The sequence below is a fragment of the Vigna unguiculata genome, chromosome 4 (assembly GCF_037176805.1).
Source record: "Vigna unguiculata cultivar grain cowpea cultivar isolate G323 ecotype 2 chromosome 4, ASM3717680v1, whole genome shotgun sequence".
NCBI classification, from domain to species: domain Eukaryota; kingdom Viridiplantae; phylum Streptophyta; class Magnoliopsida; order Fabales; family Fabaceae; genus Vigna; species Vigna unguiculata.
This window is the reverse complement of record NC_140795.1, coordinates 46670520-46695067: the sequence shown is the minus strand read 5'-3', so window position 1 is coordinate 46695067 and position 24548 is coordinate 46670520. Positions and strand designations below refer to the sequence as shown.

The window sequence follows — 24548 nt, the reverse complement described above, 5'->3', positions numbered from 1 at the left end:
CAACGGTCAACACACGAGGGAGTAAAATAAAAACCTAATGTTGACTACTTTAAGTCCATTCATTTGTTTGCTTACCTAATTTACTTACTCATTTAGGAGTTCAAACAGACAAAGTTTTAAATTTGACCAAAAAAAAAACAGAGAGAAAACTTTCAAAAACAAAAGTTTTGAAGCTTTTCCCTTTATCATAATTAGTCTTCAAGCCTTGTTGTGTTACACTGGAGATTTGTCTGACAATAAAAATACCTTAATAATACAAAATATAATATTAAAAATAATTATATATCTATGTACAAGAGTTAAATGTGTTTTTTATTTTCATATTATTATAAAAGAATGTATGTAATCCTTAAACTAAATTATAAAATATTCCGTGTTTATATTCTATGAAAATTATGTAAAATATTTCTTCAAAAACAAATGTATGTGAGAATTATATTTTATTTTACTGTGAAAGTCAGTCATATGAAAAACACTCTGTTGTAAAAAAAAATATTTTAGATCGATTTTCATAAAATATAAGGAATAAATACATTATAATTTAATTTATAGATAAAACTCTTCTTTTATACCAGTTTGAAAACAATATATATAACCTTTTTTTCATTTATCCTTTTAGTGTTCAGGCTTTAAATTGACAAAAATATACAAAAATAAAAAAGGCATCTATAACTAGCTAAGAATAACTTGAAAGAATGGAGATTAAAATATAAAATTTAGTCAAATATAAGAAACAAATGAGTAATTTATATTTTCTATATAACTTGTAAGAGGATAAAGAACTTATTTGTAGGCCACATATATAATCAAGAATAAAATTACCAAACCTATAGATTTAATGACATTGTTGTTGTTGTCAAAAAATAAGAGAGATTTTATTTGGTATAACAACATTTGACACAAAAATCATTACTAGTATATCGATCATTTTGTCCGATTGGAAAAATAATGATTGAAAAGTAGTAGGACAACTCACTCTTTGATTTCACATTTCCTAGAGTCAACACATGATTAAATAAACAAACATTATATATATATATATATATATATATATATATATATATATATATATATTTCCTCTAATGGATTTTTTTTCTTAAATCAATTGTAAGAAGAAGGCATGAGATTACTTTTACGTTTTTGTTTTTAAATATTAAGAAAAATAAGAGCAGTAATTTTGTTTAAGATATTCTTTAAAATAAAAGTATATATATTAAATATAAAAAGGAATAATATCTAATTTGGTCTCTCAAATATTAAAGTGATAGGTCTTTGAATAACTTTTTTTTATGTAAATGACTATTTGAATTATACATGTATTGTCTAAGTTCTTAAGTGAGAATTTTACCAAAAGTCAAGAACAATTAATTGTGATGGTGACACTTTGTTCACTTCTCTCCATTAAGTATAAACTTAATATGATTATGAAAAAAAAGTATTGACTAATAGATTTATAAATAGACTCAAATTCCTTATTGCATTGTTCAAAGTGATTTTCCATTCTCAACAAAACACTCAAAAAAAGTTACAATATTCCAATGTATTTTTCAAATAAAATAAAGTAAACACACTTTCATATTCCTATCTAGAGAACATATATTTTAGTTTGAATGAAAAGTTCCTTTCCATAAATATATTGAAGTTCATCCCACCCCATTCAGTGTAATTGTGTGTGTGTGTATATATATATATATATATATATATATATATATAGTTTATGATTTTATCAGTTGTTTCCAAGTTTGCAACTAAACCGGCATCAGAGTCAAAGCAGTTTGGCCACTACTATGATGCTAGAATCCAACAAGAACAAACTATTCATATTGCATAAATTAAGTTGAAGTTTTCTTCTTTATCTAACTCATTCTACACGGCACATAGTTCCAACCTTACAAAACAGAATTCTGCTGTCACCAATGATTCTCCTCTGAAACAAATTTCAATTTGGATTCTCTAAGCCAGCCAGCTAGTGCAATCTAGAGAAAGGTTTTCAAAAGTTCTAATGATACTGGTATGAAAAAAAGTCTGTAAAATATCTACAGACAAATACATCAAAACTTTGTTGACATTTTAATATTTTTACATGAAAACTTTCCAAATCTGTAACTAGATTAACTAGTGGGTTGTTGATGCTTCCACATTTCATTAAATTCATTCTATACAACAACTCTGTGACAAACTAACTACCCCACTCTTCATTTTCAAACACAGTAAACATTGCCTCAAGTTGCTAAACCTATTTTTGCCACTATCTTATCCATTTTGTTAATCATTCACTATCATGATCAACATTCAATTTGGTTTCCTTTGAACTCTTGAGAAGAGGCATAGCATCATAGTAGTGCCCAAAGTTCTTCTCTGCATAAAATAATGGTTCTGCTAAGCTTTGCAATATTTGTAGGGCATCCTTCATGGAAGGCCTACTTGTAGGCAATGTTGCAGTGCACATGACACCAAGTTTGAAAACAGTGCACATTTCATCTATGTTACTGGCTTCAGTGACATTTTTGTCTAGCAATTCTTCAACATTGTCTCCAATCAGAATGTGACGCCATGCCCACTCTGAAAGAGATGAATGTTGGTCTCCATAACTTGCTTCTTTACCGGTTGTCAGTTCTAATAGCACTACTCCAAAGCTGAACACATCAATCTTTTCACTAACTCTGGTTGATTGCACAAATTCTGCAATTCAAATATGAAAAATTAAATTGAGAATAAACATATATGCCATTCGAGAGTGGAGACTGTTATGTGACTTTTTTCACTGAATGCGTCGAGAAAAGTGTAAACCTCTATTTTGTACTAAGATTATAAGTATCAATCACTATGGTTAGGAGCAAAAAGATTGTATGTCACTCACCTGGAGCAATATAGCCAAATGAGCCAATAACAGCTGACATGGTGCTAAGTTCTCCTGGTTTGATTAACAACTTAGCTAGTCCAAAATCAGCAACTTTTGCATTGAACTGAGAATCCAGAAGGATGTTGCTTGTTTTTATATCTCTATGAACAATAGGTGGTAAACAGTCATGATGCATGTAGCTCAAACCCTGAGCAACCCCAATTGCTATTTTCAACCTCTTTGGCCAATCAAGGACCACTTTATTGACTGAACCTGGCTTAACACTCTGATGCAGCCACTTATCTAGGCTGAGATTTTCCAGATACTCATACACAAGGAGCATAGAATCTTCATTAGAGATACAACACATCAACCTCACAATGTTGGTATGACGAATGTTGCTCAATATTCTAACTTCTGCACGGAAGGAGCTCTCAAGCTTCTTCTCTAACTTTCTGTTATTCCAAATCTTTTTCACAGCAACATAGTCTGAACCAACATCAATGCGGTATACCGTACCATATCCACCGCTACCAATGATGTTTTGTTCTGTCATTGATGAGACAATGGTTGATTCTGTGAAATTCACCCTCTGAAAGGAAATGAGCTTCCAAGAGTTGTCTAATCCTTTCTTTCTCTTTCTTTGAAATCTAATAAACATGACTGATGCCAAAAGGGCCAGTAACAAGGCTACTACCGCCAAGCATATAATCAAACCAATAGACCAAGATGAGCCCTTGCTTGTTCTTTGAAGGCCAGAATTGCACAAGGTAAGGTTCAGTGCTGGGTTGTCAGAACAAAGACCAGAATTGCCCAAAAAGCTACCAGCATACGCAGAATTTTCAAACTCCCTTTGAATCCTCCCAGTTAAATGATTATAAGACAAATTGAGATTGGTGAGTCTGGTAGAGAGGGAAGGAAGTTGGCCAGAGAATCCATTTTCTGATAGATCAAGCTGACTAAGGACTGGTAACTGACCAATTGCATGAGGGATTTGTCCAGAGAGTTGGTTTTGGCTCAAATTTAGAGTGACCAAGGATTTCCATGATATTATATCTGATGGAAGTGCCCCAGTGAGTTGGTTCTGATCAAGCAACAAGGTTGTTAACTTAGGAAGAGCTGTTAGCCCTTCTGGAATACTTCCATTGAAATTGTTCTTACTGGCATCAAACACTACCAAATTAGTCCATGATGATACCCCACTAGGAATTCCACCAGAAAATTGATTGTAACCTATCTCAAACCTCGAAACATTCCAAGATAGCCTTTCAGGAAGCACACCAGTGAACTTGTTATGGCTCACCATGAAATTTGACAAATTGAAAGATGTCCAAAGACCATTAGGAATGTTACCAGAAAACTCATTTTCGTGAATTTTCAGGTCCAGTAAACTACTGCAATTTCCAAGAAATTCTGGCAACTCACCACTCAGCTTATTCTCATAAACAGACAAGTTAAGTAACGTCCCATGATAGCACAGGTTATCCGGTAACTTCCCAGTAAAATTATTAGATGCAATCAAAAAGGTTTTAAGCTTTGAGTAACGGCCAAAATCAGGAGGAAGAGTACCTGATAAGTTGTTGAAAAACACGCGAAAATCACTGAGAGCTGGAAGAGTGCCTAAGCTTTGTGGTATCACACCTGACAAGCTATTCAAAGACAGACTCAACCATGAGAGCTGTTGCAGTTTTCCAAAATCATCTGGTATTTTCCCTGTGAGATCGTTTCTTGCAAGATCAAGGTTGACCAAGTTTAATGCCTCAACCACACTTGGTATCTCCCCTGAGAGGCTGTTTTCAAAAAGATAGAGTGAGGTCAGATTCTTCAGCAAGAATAAACCACTTGGAATTCCTCCAGTTAAGCCATTTTTTGATGCATCCAGCTTCTCCAAAGCCACCATATCTCCAACGTTATCTGGGATTTCCCCTACCAAGTTGGTGCCAAACAAATAAAACACCTTCAATTTGTTGAACTTGGTCAAGTTCCAAGGCAACTTCCATTTAGGAAACAAGAAGTTAGAGGACAAGTCCAAGAACTCAAGATTGGGCAAGCTATCAATCTCAGCAGCAACAGTTCCATTCAATAAGCAAAACTGAAGTTTAAGCTGTCTCAATTGCTTTAAATTTGCAATACTAGCAGGAACATCACCATAGAAATTGGTAGAACCAAGGTTGAGATATTGCAAATTAGCACCCAAACGGTCAATGTCATGAGGAACCTTGCCATCAAAGTTGTTCCCTGAAAGATCTAGGTACTCCAACTTGGAGCAGTTGTAGAGGGGCGTGGGGAAATCACCAGGGATGAAGTTGAAGCTGAAATCAAGGTGTGTGAGGTTGGTGAGGTCACAGATGAAGGGTGGTATAGTTTTGTTGATGTTGGAATGTGAGAGGGTGAGGGAAGTGACTGAGGCAGCGGTGCATGTGATCTCTGGCCATGAACAGTGAGAAGAAGTTGAACTCCAATGGGAGAGGAAAGAAGGGTCTTCAAGATATTGCTTTATGTTAAGCAAAACTGCATGCTCTTGATCATTCAAAGATTGTGAGCTTGTGTGAACAAGGAAGAAGAACAGAACCAGAAAAATGTGACATGAAAAGTGTATACATGATTGAACTGGTATAGTCATCTAGGTGAGTGTGCAAAAGAGAGTGAAAGAGAGAAAAAACAAGTTTTTCCGGTGTTCTGCAGAGAGAGGAGAAGATGATTCTGGTCAGCACTGTTACAAATGAGTTCTGAATGTGTACATAGAAAAGTCGAAAATGGTTAGCTTGCTTTGAGACAATTCACACGTTACTGTGATATATTAGTGCTTATATACAACTCTTTTTATCGTATTATTTTATTTGGGTTAAATATGTTTTTTGTCCCTCAAGTTTTAGCGAAATTTGGAATTAGTTCCTCATCAAAACTTTTGACCAATTTAGTCCTTCATCTTTCAAAATATGTGAATTTAGTCTTTTTAACCAAATTTTGTTAAGTTTATCTGACGTTTCAAGCGCATTTCATGATAGTATTTAAGTTAACATTAAATTTGGTTAAAAAGACTAAATTCACATATTTTGAAAGATGAAGGACTAAATTGGTCAAAAGTTTTGATGAGGGACTAAACCCAACTTTCGCTCAAACTTAAGAGACCAAAAACATATTTAACTTATTTTATTTTGAACTACTGTCAGGAATAACTTGATTAGAGTGATAAAAGATAACCATATCTTTTTATATATACTTATGGATACGATTTTTGGAATAGTAATCTTTATTTTTTTATGAACCTTTCCATAGGAATTTATTAGAAAAACATAATACCAATTAAATCTGAACTCAATTCATATAAAAAATTATTATTATTTTTATTTTAAAATATTAAGATAATTAGTTTATATATTATTCATTTTTTTTCATTTTTACTTAATCTAATATTATTTAAAACTCATTTAGATTTTAATTATTTTTTATTTATTAAAATTTTGAGAAATACGACAATTATCAAAAGAATTTATTTTGTGTGACGAAGAGAACGTCCTGATTTTATAAGCTGGGAAATTAATGTTATGAAAAAAAATATGAGAAGCTTCTACGAAATGCAGTATTTTTTTTATACTATAGTCTTGGATCAACATTTATGAATCTTTAATTATATTTGAAGCCAAGTGTTAACAACATGCTTTGATAGTGACGTTGACAATGACCTTGAGGCGTGAAACACAAACCAATAGTTAAAATAAGAAATTGAATAATGGAATTTTTAGTTTTAATAAATTAAATAAAATTGATTTTTTTTTTCGATTTTAGTTATATATATTTTCTATGTATAAAAAATAACAGATTTCATCATGAGTTAAATTGACTTTATTTATTTTATTAATTGTTTAATGCCTTTAATGAAAATATACCCACCTGTGCTGTATGTACATGGATACATAACCACTTGTAGAAATATGAGCCCGACATTTGAATGTTTATTAATAAATTTTGGTTTTGAATTTTTTTTCTAATTTTAGATTATTAACTCTGATTTTAGTCCTTGTAAGAGAACACTTTTTATTTTTATTTTTTGTCTTATTTTAATCACTTTAACTCTGTATTATGCGTTGTTCTAGTTTCACTTTTATTTAACCAAAATTTTTAAATTGTTATAATAGGCTAATATGCAAAACATAAGAGTTAATCAAGTTTTAAATATTTTATAATTTTAAATTTTTTAAATATTTTTTTATTAATTTTTTTAAGTATTTAAAATACTTTTATTTTTATTTAATTTTTGTCTGAATGATGAAACTGTTATTTTTTTTTATATAATTAAATTTTTAATATCACCCAGCTTACTTGTTAACTTATTTTTAGAAAGAAAAGAAACTAATTGACAGTTAAAAGAGATTAAAGAAAAAAATAATTAATAAATTGGGATAAAAATATAAAAATAACAATTACCTTCACACAAAAACCAATGAAAATAAAAAAAATATTTGAGAATTCAATATCACAATTATTTTAATAAAAATTTAATTAAAAATATATAAATTTTTGAAATATTAATTTTTGATAAAATCTTAAATTAAATATATTTGATATTGATAAGTTTTTTTGATTAATTTTTTCACATTAGATCTTTAGGAAATTTAAAAGCTAACTTCATAATAAATTTAATATTAAATTATTCTTTTGGTGTTGTTTTCGTTAAAGTAGTTTCAAATTTGGCCTTTATTTTTTTTTTTCAATTTAGTTTTGGTTTTGTTAAAAGTGATTCAATTTAGTTTTGTTTTTAGTTTCAATTATTTTTGTAAAAGTTAAGTATTATTGTCTCCTTAAATTGAGATTTAATTAACTTTTTTGTATAAATTTTATGTTGATATTTTTACTAAAATTAATATTTTATTAAATAATTTTAAAAATATTTTTAAATTAATTTTAAAATTTATACGAAATACATGTTTGAGATCATATTAATTAGAGTTTTCATGTGAATAATTAAATTTAACGTAAGTGAAGAAACATAAATCATACAAAAAATATATATAAACAAATTAAAATTAATAAGTTGTAATTCTCAAGATTTAAGTATTAACTCTATCAATCTACTCATATGAGTTGTCCTAAATATTTTATATAAATTTCAAAGTTTGTTTAAAAATAATTCTATAAATATTTAATAAAAATATTAATTTTAGTAAAAATATCATCATAAAATTTATACAAAGAATAAATTGAGTCTTTTAATTTAAAGAAGAATAATATTACTTTATTTTTTCAAAAATAAAAACTAAATTGAAATAAAAAAAAATAGAAACCAAATTGAAATTCTATCCCCTAATAACATTTGTAAAAGAAATTCAAAAAAAAAAAATTCAAAAATTTAAAAAAATCACAAGTTGACATGTAAGACTAACTTTATCACTATTTATAAAAACTAATGGTATTTTTAAAACAAAAACATAATCATATTGAGACAAAAGAAATTGAAAAACCATTTGAACACCTCTTAAAAAACAATGACAAAAAATATAATTTAGCCTAAATTTAATATTGTTTTGAAATACCTTTACCCATAAACAAGCTTTAGATAACCTTGTAATCTTATAATTGTAGTGCAATGAATAGTGAAAAATAATAGCATTGGAACATATTAACTTTAAAAATTTTATACCTCGTTCCGTATATTGCTTAACATATTGTCCCTTATCTTTAAAATGTTCTTCAAAACTAAAGTGATTTAAATCATTATCTGAAATTAATGATAATGCAAAAAGGACTAACAACTTAACTTGAAATATTAAAATTACTTAATTATAAAACTATAATAATTTTACATGTCTAAAAACTTAAAAAAGTTAGTATAAAGACGGATCGTTGGTTATATTAAATCTCTAAAGATTTTGCCCTAAGCATAAAAGCTTCTAGAAAGTCCACCCTTAAAAAAATTGGTCAACTCAATGAGTATAATATTCACCTTGCTTACGAAATTAGCTTCAAGTTCCAATACTCAATAAATAAATTTATGTTAGTTCCAAACACTAAACTTTGAATCAAATTCACCAATAATAGATAATATGTCACATCATTATTAAACTATTCATTATCATTGGGTTAAATTAGTCTCACTTTATAAATTTTAATATTTCTGTCTACATTTTTCTTTTGCATTCTTTTGATTTTCAATATATATATATATATATATATATATATATATATATATATATATATATATATATATATATTACATAGAAAATTAGGAGACAACTGTACTATATAAAATTCTTTAAAATGATATCTGTCCTGAACATTATCATAATTAATATGATATTCTAGGTAGAAAGAACATAGAATTGTGTCAATATTATAATTTCAAATTTGTTTTGGCTTTTGGATTGCGTGACGAAATTTTTTGTTTCTAGAATGTGTCGAAATTTTTTGTTTCGTAAAACAAAGAGAAGAATATAAGAAAATAAAAATATTATGTTGTCGTAAATAAAGAGTTTATGTGACATTAAATTAAAGTGATAGAATCATGTCTAATTTTGTAATATTCACGTTAAGTCTTGTTATTATTAATGTTTTTTTTTCAAATGCATCTTTCATAAAATGTTGTGTGTGAAATTTTCATTTCTTATTTGGCTCTTCCAATAAAATTTAAACTAAACCAGTAATTTACAATTTAATTGTATCAATTATCAGTTTTTGTGTATAAACGTCTTATAAAGTTATTAAACATGGTTAAAAAAACTTATTAAGCATTTTATGATAAAATAAATAAATAAATATATGGTATAATTTTCTTTATGTAATTATTGCAACATCGTTAAAATTTTCATGTTATTTATAAATAAATTGTATAATCTTATAGTTAAATACAATAACATAGTTTTGTTATAATATTTTCATAAGCGTAAATATATTTTTAGTATAATACAATTAAATTATAAAATAAATTTCAAGACACGCTTCATTTATGTTTATTTGTGGCTAATTAATTTTAAATTCATAATATTATATTTAAGTGGTTTAATGTAGCTCAATTCAGTTTTTTTTTTTTTCATCAATTTTACTTATTTCAATTTCGAACACTACATATACATTTTTATTGTGATATCATCAGTCTCAAATATAAACCTTCTCACTATCACGAAATTGTCGTTTGTGATCGAAACAAAATTGTAAATTCATGACATTTGGAGTGATTAAATGAAAGGAAAGAATAAAATAAAGAGAAAGAACAACTTATTTAGAAGGAAAAAAATATTGTACTTAATATAGCACAGGTTCCTTGAAGAAGAAAGTTTAAAATGAAAAGAAAAAAATAATATTTAACTAGCACATCACTAGTACAATTAATGAAACATTTGAAGAAAATATTTACTGTTTATTTGAATTTTTCACTATATATATATATATATATATATATATATATATATATATATATATATATATATATAATTGGTTTGGTGGCATATCTAAGTTATTTTACTTTTTTTCAACATTGAGATATATATGATTTGACTCCTAACATGTTGTCAATTAATCAATTCAATACTCATATAACTCAAATTCAATCATTCCACATTTCAAGGTTTTCAAAAATTAAAAAAATTCTTAACACACGTTTCAAATTTTGGCATATCAAATTAGCATTTCATCAAATTTATTGTATTCCAAACCACAAACACAATTCTTTAAATTATAATTCACTAGCTTCACTTATCTAAGATGTATGTCACTATCAAAAAAAGCTTAATTGTCTAAAAACCTTTAATCACATGGGATAACATATTTATATATAGAAAACTCAGATTAATGATCTAATCACACTCTAACAATCATAATAAAATAAATATTCACTTTAAACTCTTAAAACACATACAAACTCAAAAACCCTTGCATGGAACAAATTTCAATAAAAGACGCAAAAGAAGAATAAAAGAAAAATTTGTTTTATTTAAGATTCTGATTAAATAAAATTGTAACACTCTTCGCTAAGAGTTTCATAACGTTATTTCTTTATTTTATAAGTTACATTATTGTGTGTATATATAACAAAGTTAATTAAAAAAAAAAAAAGAACAACTTAACCTATCATGTTAATGAAGGCAGTAATGAGGTGAATCTATAACAAGAAAGACAGTATAAAGAGCTTAGGTGACAAACTAAACAGAAACATTAATTGCATTGCAGCCTTTTAGAATGAAATATTTGACTGAATCCATCTTCATCATCACTCACATTCAAAAGGTAACTAAACTTGCTAAACATTAATTTATTAAAAAGAAATTGGTAGAAACAAAGGATCTTACAAAAAATAATGACGTTTTTTTTCTATTTTATTCTTATGTGACACATTATCAATCCGATACAAAATTAATATATTAGGAAAATATATAAAAAGTGACGGTAAAATAAAAAACATGGACAATGATTTATGTATCATCCTATTACATCCACTTAATTTTTTTATTTATAATAATTGTTTTCAAAATCATAACAATAATGAAATCTAATTAGTACCTTTTTTCACTAGAAGTACATAATCATTCATCAAATTAAAAAATATATATAACATTTTACTTTGAAAAAAAAAAACAATGGGGTGAGAGAGGCTCGAACTCTCGACCTCAGGATAACTCAGAGCTATGAGACCTACGCGCTAGCCAACTGCGCCACCACCCCAGGTTTGTTTGGTTAGAAAATTTAATAGTATCCAAACTATTATAAATTTATGAAATTGTATATTGTTCAACGCATAATTAGTAAAAGCCTAATCTTAAATTGTGAGGGTATCTGTGTTTGATTCTTGTCTCTAATGTTTCAGTGTTTTAGTGAAATAAAATTATAAAAGATGTAATTTTTCATGCCTAAAGTTTCAACAGAGTTGAATGATGTCTGCAACTATAGACTACTTTTGTTACTCCAAGATGTTATAATAATCAAAATACCAAAAGAGCATACAAATATATATTATACGTGATTCAAATGAATTAACACAATAAAGATAAATTCAGATTTCAACATAGAAAATTAGACAGTTTTTTTTTTAATTAAAAATACATTAGAACCAAATATGAAAGTTTTATGCAGTTGAACATAAACCGTAAATAAACCTTTTATAGCTTGAATCCGTTTTATGATTTTATTTTATACTTTTTTTTTATCAATACATTTTTATTGTTTTAGTATATGTGATATTCGAATAAACTTGATTATTAATATATATTTATTCTCTTCAATATTTTGAATAGTATTAAATAATTTGTTTAAATATATTAATAGTTTTCCTTTTGTCGTCAGTAATTAAATATAAAAGGATGTCCATTATTTTACAATAAAGAAAAATCAAAGAACGTAATCACTCATCTGTCATGTTTTTATACAAAATTTTAATTTATATGGAAGTTAAGATTATTCTTCACCAAATTTATTTACACATAACATTTTTCTTATCCAACCTTATCAATTCTCAGATTTTCTTTCTTTTTTCAATTGATTCACTCTTTAACCCTCCTAAACCATAGTGTATAACATGGATAACTTGCATTAATTATCCATGTTTCAACAAGTCACATTTGAAACATTTGCTTTTAACATTTTTCTCCTTAATACTAATACTATAACATTCACATTACTAGAACAATATTTTCGTCCACCTTATTCATGTTTATACTAAGTTACTCATGTGTCACATGTTTACAGAAAAAGTCTTTTATAGGAAAGATTTAATTTCTATGGAAGTTAACATTATTCCTCACTAAATTTGTTTACTCAACAATTTTCTTGACACCATACCACAAAAGTCAAAATCGAATCCATGCTACAACAAGCAACATCCATACTGCATGGTTCTTCTGAACAAGTAATTCCTCAAGGACCATACCATCACTTCAGAATTATAGCAAGATAAACAAAACTGGCACATTGAGATGAGATGAGATGAATTCACATACAAAATTGTATCTCACATAATTGAACAGATATAGTGATGGAGTAGTACTTCATTTTCTTTTCCAACCTTCAAAAGACTAATGCTTCATACAGGAAACTTTTTATGCCTTGACTACAATTTAATACTTTCTCTAAACAAATCAAGCATTCTGTACTAAAACTAAAACCTACAAAGACAATGATGGAAAGAAGTAATCTGCCATCAAACTGCAATTACCAATCATTCATCATCAGAACTATCGTATGCCAGGCCCAGTAATCCCCCACCAGAGTTTTCAATCATAGGCTTAGCTTCGGTTTCATGTGACCCCAAAGGAGTATGCTCCTCAGCTTTCTTTGATACAGATAAAGATTGTTCCTGCACTTTCTTTGGTCCTGTCAAAGATTGCTTCTCTTTTGAAGGATCATGATCAGGCTTACAAGTTGTGACAGGGGCATTTTGAGAAGCTGGGGTTGACTGGTTGCCATCAGATCTTGGCCTCTTAGGTTTAATCTCAACAACTTTTTTCAGCAAATCTTGTTGCCTATATCATAAAAACTCATAAATACTTTGAGAATGAGAATCACTGAAGCTAGGAAAGACAAGGGAATGCATGGAGGGACAAGAAGGATTGGGAAGATCTACCTAATACCACTCTTTGGCTTTGGCTCAACGCGAAATGCCAATGGTACAGATGCAGGTGTCGAATCCGCTAAACTTGCAGCTCTGTATTTGTTGGTGAAGGGGAAACAAAGTAATACATACAACTTAACAAGCAGCTTTATCAGAAACACTTTACCAGTATCATATAATATAGGTTTCACAAACAATGAAAGAGGACAAATGAATATGTAAATAGAGCCTAGGTTGCATTTTGTACATATCAATTCAACAGAAGTTATTAGGATCAGACAACTATATTGAAAAATGTAACACCTGTTTAAATTCATTGAATAAAATTTCTAGACTAAAAACTGTATTACAATCATATAGCTTGAAATATGAATTTTTGTCATGCTTAAAGAACAACCCCACTACTCCTACATATCATCTTAAAGCACTTGCATAGCATTCAACATCTTAAATGGATGACGTAAGATCCAATGCATAGTCTATAAAACTGGACCAGAATGGCTAGTTTGATTGAATTGACTGTGCACTACTGGACAGCCCAATCAATGCTAAATAACATTAAAAGCCAGCCTAGAACATGCTAAACTCCAAGTGAACTGAACTGAAGTAACCCGGGAACTGGTCATTTAGGGTTTGACCAATTGAACCAATACAAGCTTAATGTGAGTACAGCCAAAATCATGCAGAAAGGGATTCAAACCCTGTGTGCAATAAAATTAATGCATCATCGAGGCACTAAGTCAGGAGTCAACTGTTAAAAGTACAGAGTGAGGGCCCCATATGTCAGCACAAAACTACATACCAAGAAACACTATGCATTGTGAGAATAATTGTATTCATAGAAATCTGTTTGTTTTGTTATAGCACATATTTAAATGTTTATAAAGAATAACAGTGATTTATTGTAACTTTGTAGTAGTTTGATTTGTTATAAACTACTTGTACCATAATACAGACACACACATTCTTATATTTTCACTTAAGCGTATATATGTTACACCTTACACACACACACACACACACACACACACACACACACACACACACACACACATATATATATATATATATATATATATATATATATATATATATATATTATCATACTATGTAATTTGTTCAAAATCTTGGTTCAACCCACCCCAAAACCTTCAACATCTCCCATTATCAGTTCACAGTCATATCTAGTTAAGAATATATTGATTCACAGTTTTCAAGTGCAATTAAGAAAATAAGATGACTCTGGTCATACGCTAACATACATGCAAGAATGAAGCAAGAAATTTGTAGTCATAGGGCATGAAAAATCAGTATCAAATCAACTCAAGATGAAAATGGAAACATGGATTGTTATGTATTGCAATCACCACAAAAGGATATCTTAAATGCAGCAAATGCCCTTTTCTCAGTTCGGCGAAGGAGGCGCTCTGCATCCTCCTCAGCTTCCATTTGCTCCTTTAGATAAAGTAGATCATCACTGTCCAAGGCTGCATACTTAAAATTTAAAAAAAGGGAAGAAAGAAACTAAAAAAGAAGGTGAAGTAGAAGCACAAGCAACAAACAGACACACAAAAGTAAGACGAAATGAACAGTACCGCCTCGACCATGAAGGTAACCTCCACGCTCCCCAGCAACCTCTTGCATCTGCTTGCATCAGCCACCCAATACAGGAAGCCAAGTTCCCTGCCGGGGCATGTTATCAGCAAAATCCCTCAAATTGCACAAAAAAAATGCTTGAAAATTGAAAAAACAAAAGTATAGGAAGGCAGCACATGGCCAAAAGAGAAAACCAACACAGCAAAATTACAAAATTCTGATTAGCTACATTCCCTGATCAAGGTCAGTGAAGTTAAAGAAGCCACAAACATAGATATACTAAATACCTGATTCATCACTAAAGAATAAATCATTCCATGCATAACACCAAGTTTCATGCAGTGTCGTTGTGTTCAGTACAATAACTGAAGCAAACAGCTACTTCATTCAAAACCTTTTCTCAGTTTAATTTTCGAACATAGTTTTGTCCGAACATTATGAAAATTGCATTTACATAATCATTTTAATACGTTTGTCTTAAACTTTCATGTTTCTCTAAATAAATGATATACCATCACATCGCATATCCGTACCAATGTTGTAGAATTTTTTTTTCTTCAGTCCCTGGTACTGATACCATACCAATGTTAGTAACACCATGTCATGCAACACAGCTACAAGGCTTATTCCAAAGTTACTATCCTAAGGCCCATACAACGATTACAGAACAATCGAAAATCATAGAATAGTTTCATGAATAAGTTTTTTCGGCATATCACAAATACATGAAAACCAATTCCAAAATATCACCAAACATTTTTTTAAAAAAGAGGCCCTTAACACTAAGGGTTTCTTACAAAAAAGAATCAGACATTAGATTAGCTTCAACAGCAATTTAAAGCATACTTGCAAAAGAGCACCAAATTACATATTGCATTAATATCCACACACACACATAATATAACGGAGGGTGAATCAATGCGCTAACCTTTGCAACCATTCGTTGGAAAGTAATATCCTCATCGTCAATCCTATCTTTTCCCTTACCCCATTTCTTATCTGCGAAATCAACACATACCCAGTAATTAAAATGCAAGAAAAATCAAAACTTTAAACAAGAACAACGAATTGAAAAGTTCGAACAAAAAAGAAATGAAGAATGGGATACCTTTGGGGTCGCTGAGATTTGTGTATTCTCTAACTTCTCTTCCTGCCATAGCTTTTTACTCTGCAAAATTGTCTTTGATAGTGGGAAGTGATGAAAGAAGAGAACGCCGAGAATCTGAAATTGGATTTGATTCCTTCGCTGCGTCCGTGCGTGCGAGAGACACTCAAAGGGGAAGATGACCCTTCCCGAACATAAATCTTCTTTTCTACTTTTATTTCACTAAAACCTACAAAAAAAACAATGCGGTTTCTTGTTTTAATTTGTGGGGGAAAACGGATAAATAGTGTGAATGAACTGATTAATTGATTTTTTTTTTTTTTTGGTAAAATTGGAATTAACAAAAGAGGGAAATTGTCAATAAATTTGTCTTTATTGACAAAATATATGTATTAATTGGACATACATAATGAATAATATTTTATTTTCTTAAATTGGGTACAGTATATATCTAAAATGAAAAAATATGTTTTTATATTACATTATTGATAATACTATATCTTTTAGTTTTTAAACGAACTATTTAATATATATTTGATGGATAAGGGTATATCCATTATTAAATATATCAAATATAAATTACATATTTATTGACTATAAGAGAAATAAATAAAGTTTAAAATAGTTATGAAGAGTTTATAAGTTTACTTTACATAATAAAATTATAGTTATTTCATCAATAAATTTTAAAATTTTCAATTTTCATCTTTTAAAACATTTTTATTAGAAGAATTAGTTTTTCTTTCATGTCATCTCTTTAATTTGGCGAGGCGTAATATAATATCGAATACCTTGAGAAATAATCATTTAGTATGTTAACTAAAATTAGCGTAGTTAATATAAACATTTGATGAAAGAATTGACTTAATCTATAAAATTATTAAATAATTAAAATAAAAAAATTTAATCCTAACAAGTCAAATTAAAACCAATAAATTTGATGAATGGAATTATATTTTATTATGTAGTTTTATAAACAAATATGTTATGTATTTAAGACATAAAATAAAGAATTAAATTTAGGTTTAATTAGTGGGATAATATCCACTTTTATTTAAATGTGTCAGTTTGGTACCCGCTTCTAAAAAGGTGTTAATTGAGTTCCAACTTTTTATAAAATGTTTCAATTAGATTATTTTTACCAAAAAAATAGTAATACCCGTATTGATATTTAAAATGACTAACAAAATTAAGTATTGATATTTATATTAAAATTTAGTAATAAAAAGTTATGAATTAAGTTAATGACTTTAGTAATTTTTATCTGAAAAGGATTTGATCAAGACACTTTTTTTAAAAAGTTGGGACTAGATTGACATATTTATAAAAACAGATAGCAAACTGATACATTTGAACAAAAGTGAATGTCATCCGACTAATTAAACCTTAAATTTAGTACTATGAATAACTTTTATTAACATTAATAATATTAATTGTTAACTTTTATATTTATTAATACAATTTAAATTTTTATAAACCATTCTCGAAAATAATAGTTAATTAAAAAAATCGTGTGATACTATATATAAAAATATATTTGTTGATATATTTAACAAATGGATTATTTTTTAAGTTTCCAAAATTAAAAAGAGATTTCGTAATTTCTAAAGTTAAATACTATTATAATAGTCCTTCGAATTAACGAAGTGTAAAATATGTCTCTAAAATATAAATTTATTTAATTTTAATTTTGTATGTTTATAATTTATTATCGGATTCTATTACGTTACATAGTACTACAGAACCTATGTTTAAGACCGTTTAAATACAATTCTTTACGTCAATTTTAAAAACAAGTAACGAAATCCTAACTCGAAAGCGATCGATACCTCTGACGGATCTCAATTTCAAAAATTTATTGGATACTTATTAATTTCATCCATACTAAACTAATGATCTACTCATTAAAAAATAATAATAATAATAATAAAGGCACTATTTTGATTACACAAAAAGTAATGAAGATGGGACTTTGGAAAAAGGAAAAAAATAAATAGAAAGCCATAAACTGAATTGGTGTATGCTATACAACCTTTTATGAGTAATGTACATGTTACAATATAAAAAGTATAATTTTACATTCATATTTTATACATGGCAAGTGACTGCAGAATTTGAACTCTGAAACATACTGTTGTTGGAGAACTGAGAAAGAACTCAGCAAAAACAATAGCCAGAGAAAACAATTACTGAAAAAAGTGAAGAACTAGGCTTGATTTTGAGGTGAACTTGGTGACATCTTTTAATCTGTCTCATTCTGTCTTCTTGTTAGACAGATTTCAAAACCATTCACCAAACGAGCAGAGGGAAAGAAGGACATTCTATCTTCCTTCATCTGTGTCCATCTGTTCATGAAAACATTCAATCAATCATCTATGGTTAAGTTTGCTAATTTATGATTAAGCTCAAAATTATGGCACCTAAATGTCTTTCAACACATTCTGTATTATTATTCTACAAAGTTGATATAGTGGTTGAAAATCATAGATTCTGCTAGTTTGAAAGTTACCAAAAAACTGAGACATGTGTAGTAATACTTAACAAATAAATTAGTAAACATGTTATTAACACTTTTCAAATGATTAGCAGCAGATTTGTAAAATAGATAGATCTTTTAGTACATTCTAATAGTAGTTAACAATAGTTTAAATTTATAGAACTATAAGTGAGAATCATTATCAATAGTAAAAAGATGTGTTAGAAGGTGTATTGTGATTCTCATTCTTAGACAAGAAGTGAAATTTGTGAAATTTTTAGGTCTAAAGATAAGTCTGGTGAGTTAAGAGTCTTGAGAAGTGAACTTTAAATCTAATTCAACCTTATCAACTTAACGTATAAGATAATGTTTACACGTATTTATACATTATTTATACATTGTAAATTCGTCTTATCTCTGATCGGTGTGGAATCTTTACTAGAGAGGAGCGTTACCTGTATGTAGTAACAAAGTAATGAAGAAAAAGAGCAATTTGAAGGCGTGCAAGCTCTGCTCCTGGACAGAATCTGGCACCTCCTCCAAATGGTGCGTAGAATGAACTACTTCTCCAGTTTCTCTTTTCCTGCATTCACACCATAAAAATTAAGAAAAAAATGCAATAAAAATTAAAGAACTATGAAGTACTTAATAAAGTCAAGAATGCATCAAAATTGTATGAGAAACTAACCTCATTTTCTTGTTCCATCCATCTCCAAGGATTGAAGTCTAGAGCTCCACTGTATACTTTCTCATCTAAATGGACGGCTGAAAGAAATGGAACCACAAAGCACCCTTTGGGAATAACAAAATCTGCTCAAAACCAGAGAAGTTTGTGTTAGATAAATTGGTTGCAATAGTACTAGAATGTATCAATGCTAAGTTATTAATCAATTATCAGCAAGTAAAGGTTTAGAATCTAATTGTTATGTTACTATCCATGTAAAAGAGTTCTACTATTGTATCAATGTTTTAACAGACTATTATTGATTGCTTTTGTTTTATCAGAATGAAATTTAACTGATGAATGATAAAGTGTGAATATATATATATATATATATATATATATATATATATATATATATATATATATATATATATATATATATATATATATATATCATTGAATCTAAAATGTGGCAGAAAAACTATTGTAAGACTAACTTTGCTTATCATATTTACACATACTCAAAATTCTGTACCTTGGTATTGAACATCTTCTTTTGCTTCTCTCATTAACCAAATTGCAATGCCCCCAAGTCTCAGTGTTTCATCAATGACCTGTTCGTGAAGACAAGAACATGAAAACTTAAAAAACCCACTATTTTCTATTATTGAATATACAAAAAAATGTAAATATACTCTAAATAAATGGAATCTAAATTTGTTAAACAGTGAAAAGCTAATCACTTACACATTGAGTGAATGGCATTGCTTTATAGTCCTGCCATGTGAGCAATTCATCTCCAGAATCACTCCTCAGTGAACCATGTTCATCCTGTTCAAGGGAAAGTTTTGTAAGAACTATAGAACAAATTCTTCTTCAGTTTAAATATAACTCAAGAACTCACCTAATGATAATGAGTAAAAATATCAAATAAACATGCAGGAAAAAATTTCAAGACTAGTTGTGCCATATATATACCAGCAACTGCTTCATGGCTCTAGGACATTGAGTAAGGAAGTAGACTGCAAAGAGCATTGTTTTGGTTGTTGTTTCATTTCCTGCAAAGAGAAGATTGATAATGAAGTCTGCAACAGCATCATCTGGCAAGCTTTCTTCCTCTAGCAATCTTCCAAGTACACCATTGCCTTCCATGGGAGCACCCTTTTGTCTGTGTTCCTCAATGATCTTGTTTATCTTGCTTATGATATTCTCCCTTGCCTGATATCCAAACAATGTAAACTTCAATACCATTTCACTTCATAATCTCATCTAATCATGTTAGTCTCAGAATTGTGTTCTATAAATGTAAGATCATTACTAGAATAATGGCCTAATAACAGTCATAAAAGGAAAGAAGGGTCTGCAGTGATAAATTTGAATAACAATGTTTTCCAAGTTTCTTCACTACATTTAAGATGGTTCTTGAGTTCAATCATTGAAGGTATTGACAATGAGAATGACAATATTCCTCTTTAAGCCATAGTTCAAAAATCATATAACTCTGTATTTTCTGTATGATTTTAGAAATTTAATTGTTGTACCTTCATAGCAGTGTGGTATGCATAGCCAGGGATGTTGATAGGAATGGATAAACAACCATCAACAAAATCAGAAAACAACTGAGCCATTTCATTGACTTGAGACTCACTTGAAACCCCCAAGAGTTGATTAACCATTAAATGTATAGCCACCTGAAGTAAATCATGCAGATATGAATTGAAAATGAGCCACATGCACTAAATACTAATGGTAACTTCACATATACAAATGCATTATCAGTTGAAATTACTTACTTTCCTACAAACATCTTGGAGAAGAATGACTTGGTTGTTGCTAAAATTTCCCAAAGTTTGGAGCATGACCTTTTGGATATCATTCATGAAGTGGAACTTAAGCTTCTCCAGACGCATCATATTGGAGGCAATTCCATGTAGCTTCCTTTGTTGCTCTCCTTGCACTGTGATCACACCATTTTTTCCAACCAAATCTCTGAAAGATTTTGGGTAGCTTGAAATGAATAATCTTCCTTCATTTTGCATTACAAAGCGGTTGAAGCTTGGATCTGCTGACACCACTGCCCATTTGCCAAATAGGCTGCAAGAAAATATCTTTCCATACCTGCGCCAAATGAAGGTTCCATCTATCAGATTGGTTTCACAAATGGAGTTTTAGCTTTTGCAAAGTATTCCCTTAAGAACAACTTAGTTTTCAGAGAATTTTTCATACAGAACTGTGTTAACATTTAATGTAGGTCTTCATTACCTTGATTATCAAGATAAAAAATTCAACTTGATTAGAAAACAATACTAAAAGTACCAAAAGAGTTGCTTCTAAACTTGTCCTTTCATAGGGTCTGTGGTTGGATTAATCAGCTCTTAAAAACTCAGAAACTAACCAGTTAAAATTGTTACCTAACTAGCAACTTAAAATTCCAAATCAACCAAACTTAACTATTTCAAAAGCTAGAATATGTAGCACTTTTTGTTGTGGTGGCAAATTGGCAGGAAATACCTCTTCACCATTTCTTCAACAAACTGAGGAGGATGAGAACTTGCAACAGCATTGTACCAATTGATGCTGTCTCCAATCAAAGGCCATCCTCTTCTTCCTGGTGGTAATCTGCATTTTCTTTTATCCTCCTTCTCTAACTTGAATAGAATTATTTTTGCAAATATGGCTGTGACCAATATCACTGAGATCAAAACTAGCCCAGATTCTGAAATATTCTCTCTCATTTTCTCCATGAAATAAGATGCAGAGAAAAAGAAATCACACCTCAACCTGGCAGAGAAAACTGCATATTCATATTGAGCCAAACATGGTAATCATTTGTCAATGCAAATCTCAACTATTTATAGAGAAAAGGAAGAATTTATGAGGGCCAAACACGCATAGTTGACCAAACTTACGAAGATCTGGTAGGGCCATGTTAACTTAGTATTTTACGTGAATAAATCATTCCCGGAATATATTTTATTAAGACAAGTTTGAACATGTACCGATACAACGAAAACTAAATAAAAAAAGTTGTGTTGGAGAACTATAAAATTCCACATTGAACAAAGAAAAAGTGTACACAAACATAAAAGGGTTGAGTTCAATTGATTTTAAACTTTTTGGACAATACATCTCCCTTATTTGATATAAATCCAACCAAGTGCACTCTCCTATTTTACATGAACAAATCATTCCCAGAATCTATTTTATTAAAGCAAGTTTTAACGTGTAAACATTCAACCAAAATTAAATAAAAAAAGGTGGACACAAGATCACAATCTGGCAGCATTATTTGGAGAATATGAATCCAATTTTTTGTCTCCATATGCAATCTAAAGGATAATCATACGCGGTACCTCATAAGACCAAAAAAATTTACTATATATAAGATTTGCTGACTTTTCACAATCTCACAAAAATACCTCACATCTTAACAACCAAATATAGATTCTATAAATCTTTCTGGTGTGTGAACCACAAAAAATTGATGATGAAAATTTGAGCAAAAGGTTGATGAGACAGTAATTTTAATACCAAGTGGTAACACAACATTAACATACCCTACCAGAAAGAACAGTCACCTTATAACTCTGCTGATGAAGTAATATGCAGCATTTAAGAACTTCCTGTGTGTTCCTTAGAGCATAGAAACATTGAAGAAAGGGAAGAAGGTGTGTCTTGTGTTGTGATGCTTTCAAATTAGAATATATAAAGAAAAGGGTCAGTTAACTGGTCCAAAAGAAAGCTTTTGCTGTGCATTTAATAGTGTCATGAACTCATATATGTTGAAATTGATGAGCACAAAATAAGGAGCATAATGACCAAGTAGTAGAGGTTGTCATCAAGAAAAGTTAGCTAGAGTTTGACTTTGCCCTTCTTACGCTATGCAGTTATGTAGCAGTGCATCAATGAATTTGCCACATTCCAGTGACGCAACACTCATACCTTTTTGTGAAACAAAGAAAAGAAATCATCTGAGAAAGTATTATAATCAGAATATCATATTTCTTGCTGCTATAAATAGTGTGACAGACATTGAATAGGTGTGTTCCCTGTCCTATAGAATAGACATAATAAGTTTTTTTTTTTTTTTATAACAACAGTTTCTTTTTCTTCTTTGGTTTTTCTAGAGTGCTTGGATGAGAATACATGTTCCAACTACTGTCAGTGAATGTATATACTTGCAAGAATCTGACAACATTTTGACCTGTCTGTTGCTCAAGAAAGAAGAACATCATTCTTAAGAAGTGTTTGTTAGATTCTTGTAAGTACACCATGTTAGGATTGTTGTTAGCAGAAGTTTACCTGAGAAATTACTTCAAATGTTCAAACCACAAGCAAAACAACAAATGGTTTGCAACTTCCCTGTGATGCTATATAAATTTTTTAAAATAAGTCAATTTTCACTACAACAAAAATCACTTTAGATAACAACATAAAATTATGATATAAATTATAAAAACCATGGTCTAAAGATTATACCACAATTTTTTAGGCGTGATATAGATGAGTGTAGCTATAGGTAATAGACAATGGTTTTTAGTATGACAATATTTTTAAAACCGTTGCTTAAAATTCTTACAATAAACAACAATTTTACATGTTGATTTTATACCTTACATATGTTTTTAGATCACATTTTTACTAGTTTTGCCTACATAGTTTAAAGCAACAATTATATAATCATGGACTCTCATGATATTTATACATCATTTATAAAAATGTTGTTTATTATATGTTTAGACTACATTTATTTAGCCGTTGTCTATTTTAGTGTGGTCCAAATTATAAATTGTTGTAGTGTTTATAATGAAAAATAATAGCTTTACACAGCAACAATAACAAAGAGTTGTTTTTTTTATTAAGTACATTGACTGCATGAATCAAAGAACATCATATATTATTCGTTGTAAAATATGACAACAGAAAATATCCACTTATAAAAGACAATAGAAATCGAATTTATGTTTTCATACTGTTCAGAACTTTTACTTTTGAGACCCATGATGGATTTATAATATAAACACAAGTACAATAGGACGTATAAGCAAACAATATTCTAATTGACAAAGTTCTTTCACTTGTTCCAATTCCATTAATTTATTTGAATTTAACCAAGTCCAAAATAATTACAAACTACATTTTTTATGACCTACATAGTACCGTAAGGTTAATTTATTGGTTTATATCTAACTAAGCTTTGTAACGTTTAAACTTATCTAGTGAAAATATTAGAATATGATTTTTGTATGTCTAGCAATTATGTTGCCTCCTTATTATTTAATGGATTTAATTAATATGTAATTTGCTACATAACTAAATGCAATAAAT

The 24548-nt window shown here is 29.2% G+C and overlaps 3 protein-coding genes and 1 non-coding gene across 6 annotated transcripts; all 4 read right to left on the bottom strand.

Annotated features, from left to right (window-relative positions):
• Nucleotides 1–2014: 2014 nt before the first annotated feature.
• On the bottom strand, nt 2015–5620 carry LOC114182276 (uncharacterized). The gene is made up of 2 exons (XM_028069107.2): nt 2861–5620; nt 2015–2682 (listed from the first exon to the last, which is right to left on the bottom strand). The coding sequence occupies exons 1-2, from the start codon at nt 5463–5465 to the stop codon at nt 2270–2272; spliced, it is 3018 nt and encodes a 1005-aa protein (XP_027924908.1). The 5' UTR covers nt 5466–5620; the 3' UTR covers nt 2015–2269.
• Nucleotides 5621–11413: 5793 nt separating this feature from the next.
• TRNAM-CAU (transfer RNA methionine (anticodon CAU)) lies at nt 11414–11497 on the bottom strand. Its single transcript is given in 2 exon segments — nt 11414–11449; nt 11460–11497. It is a non-coding gene; the product is annotated as a tRNA-Met (tRNA).
• Nucleotides 11498–12759: 1262 nt separating this feature from the next.
• Nucleotides 12760–16322, bottom strand: LOC114182459 (ankyrin repeat protein). Its single transcript, XM_028069329.2, has 6 exons — nt 16084–16322; nt 15904–15974; nt 14975–15023; nt 14760–14866; nt 13392–13474; nt 12760–13290 (listed from the first exon to the last, which is right to left on the bottom strand). Exons 1-6 carry the CDS (start codon nt 16130–16132, stop codon nt 12987–12989), a joined length of 663 nt encoding a protein of 220 aa, XP_027925130.2. The 5' UTR covers nt 16133–16322; the 3' UTR covers nt 12760–12986.
• A 1730-nt stretch (nt 16323–18052) lies between these two features.
• On the bottom strand, nt 18053–23202 carry LOC114181623 (Cytochrome P450 superfamily protein). 3 transcript variants are annotated; one of them, XM_028068127.2, is made up of 10 exons: nt 22799–23202; nt 21732–22014; nt 21014–21338; nt 20762–20911; nt 20199–20438; nt 19968–20051; nt 19756–19834; nt 19245–19366; nt 19012–19139; nt 18053–18425 (listed from the first exon to the last, which is right to left on the bottom strand). In XM_028068127.2, exons 2-10 carry the CDS (start codon nt 21962–21964, stop codon nt 18323–18325), a joined length of 1464 nt encoding a protein of 487 aa, XP_027923928.1. In that variant the 5' UTR covers nt 21965–22014; nt 22799–23202; the 3' UTR covers nt 18053–18322. The 3 variants fall into 3 exon arrangements, with proteins under 3 accessions (XP_027923928.1, XP_027923927.1, XP_027923926.1); XM_028068126.2 differs by having other exon boundaries at nt 21732–22001; XM_028068125.2 differs by lacking the exon at nt 22799–23202 and having other exon boundaries at nt 21732–22738.
• Between the last annotated feature and the right edge of the window lie 1346 nt (nt 23203–24548).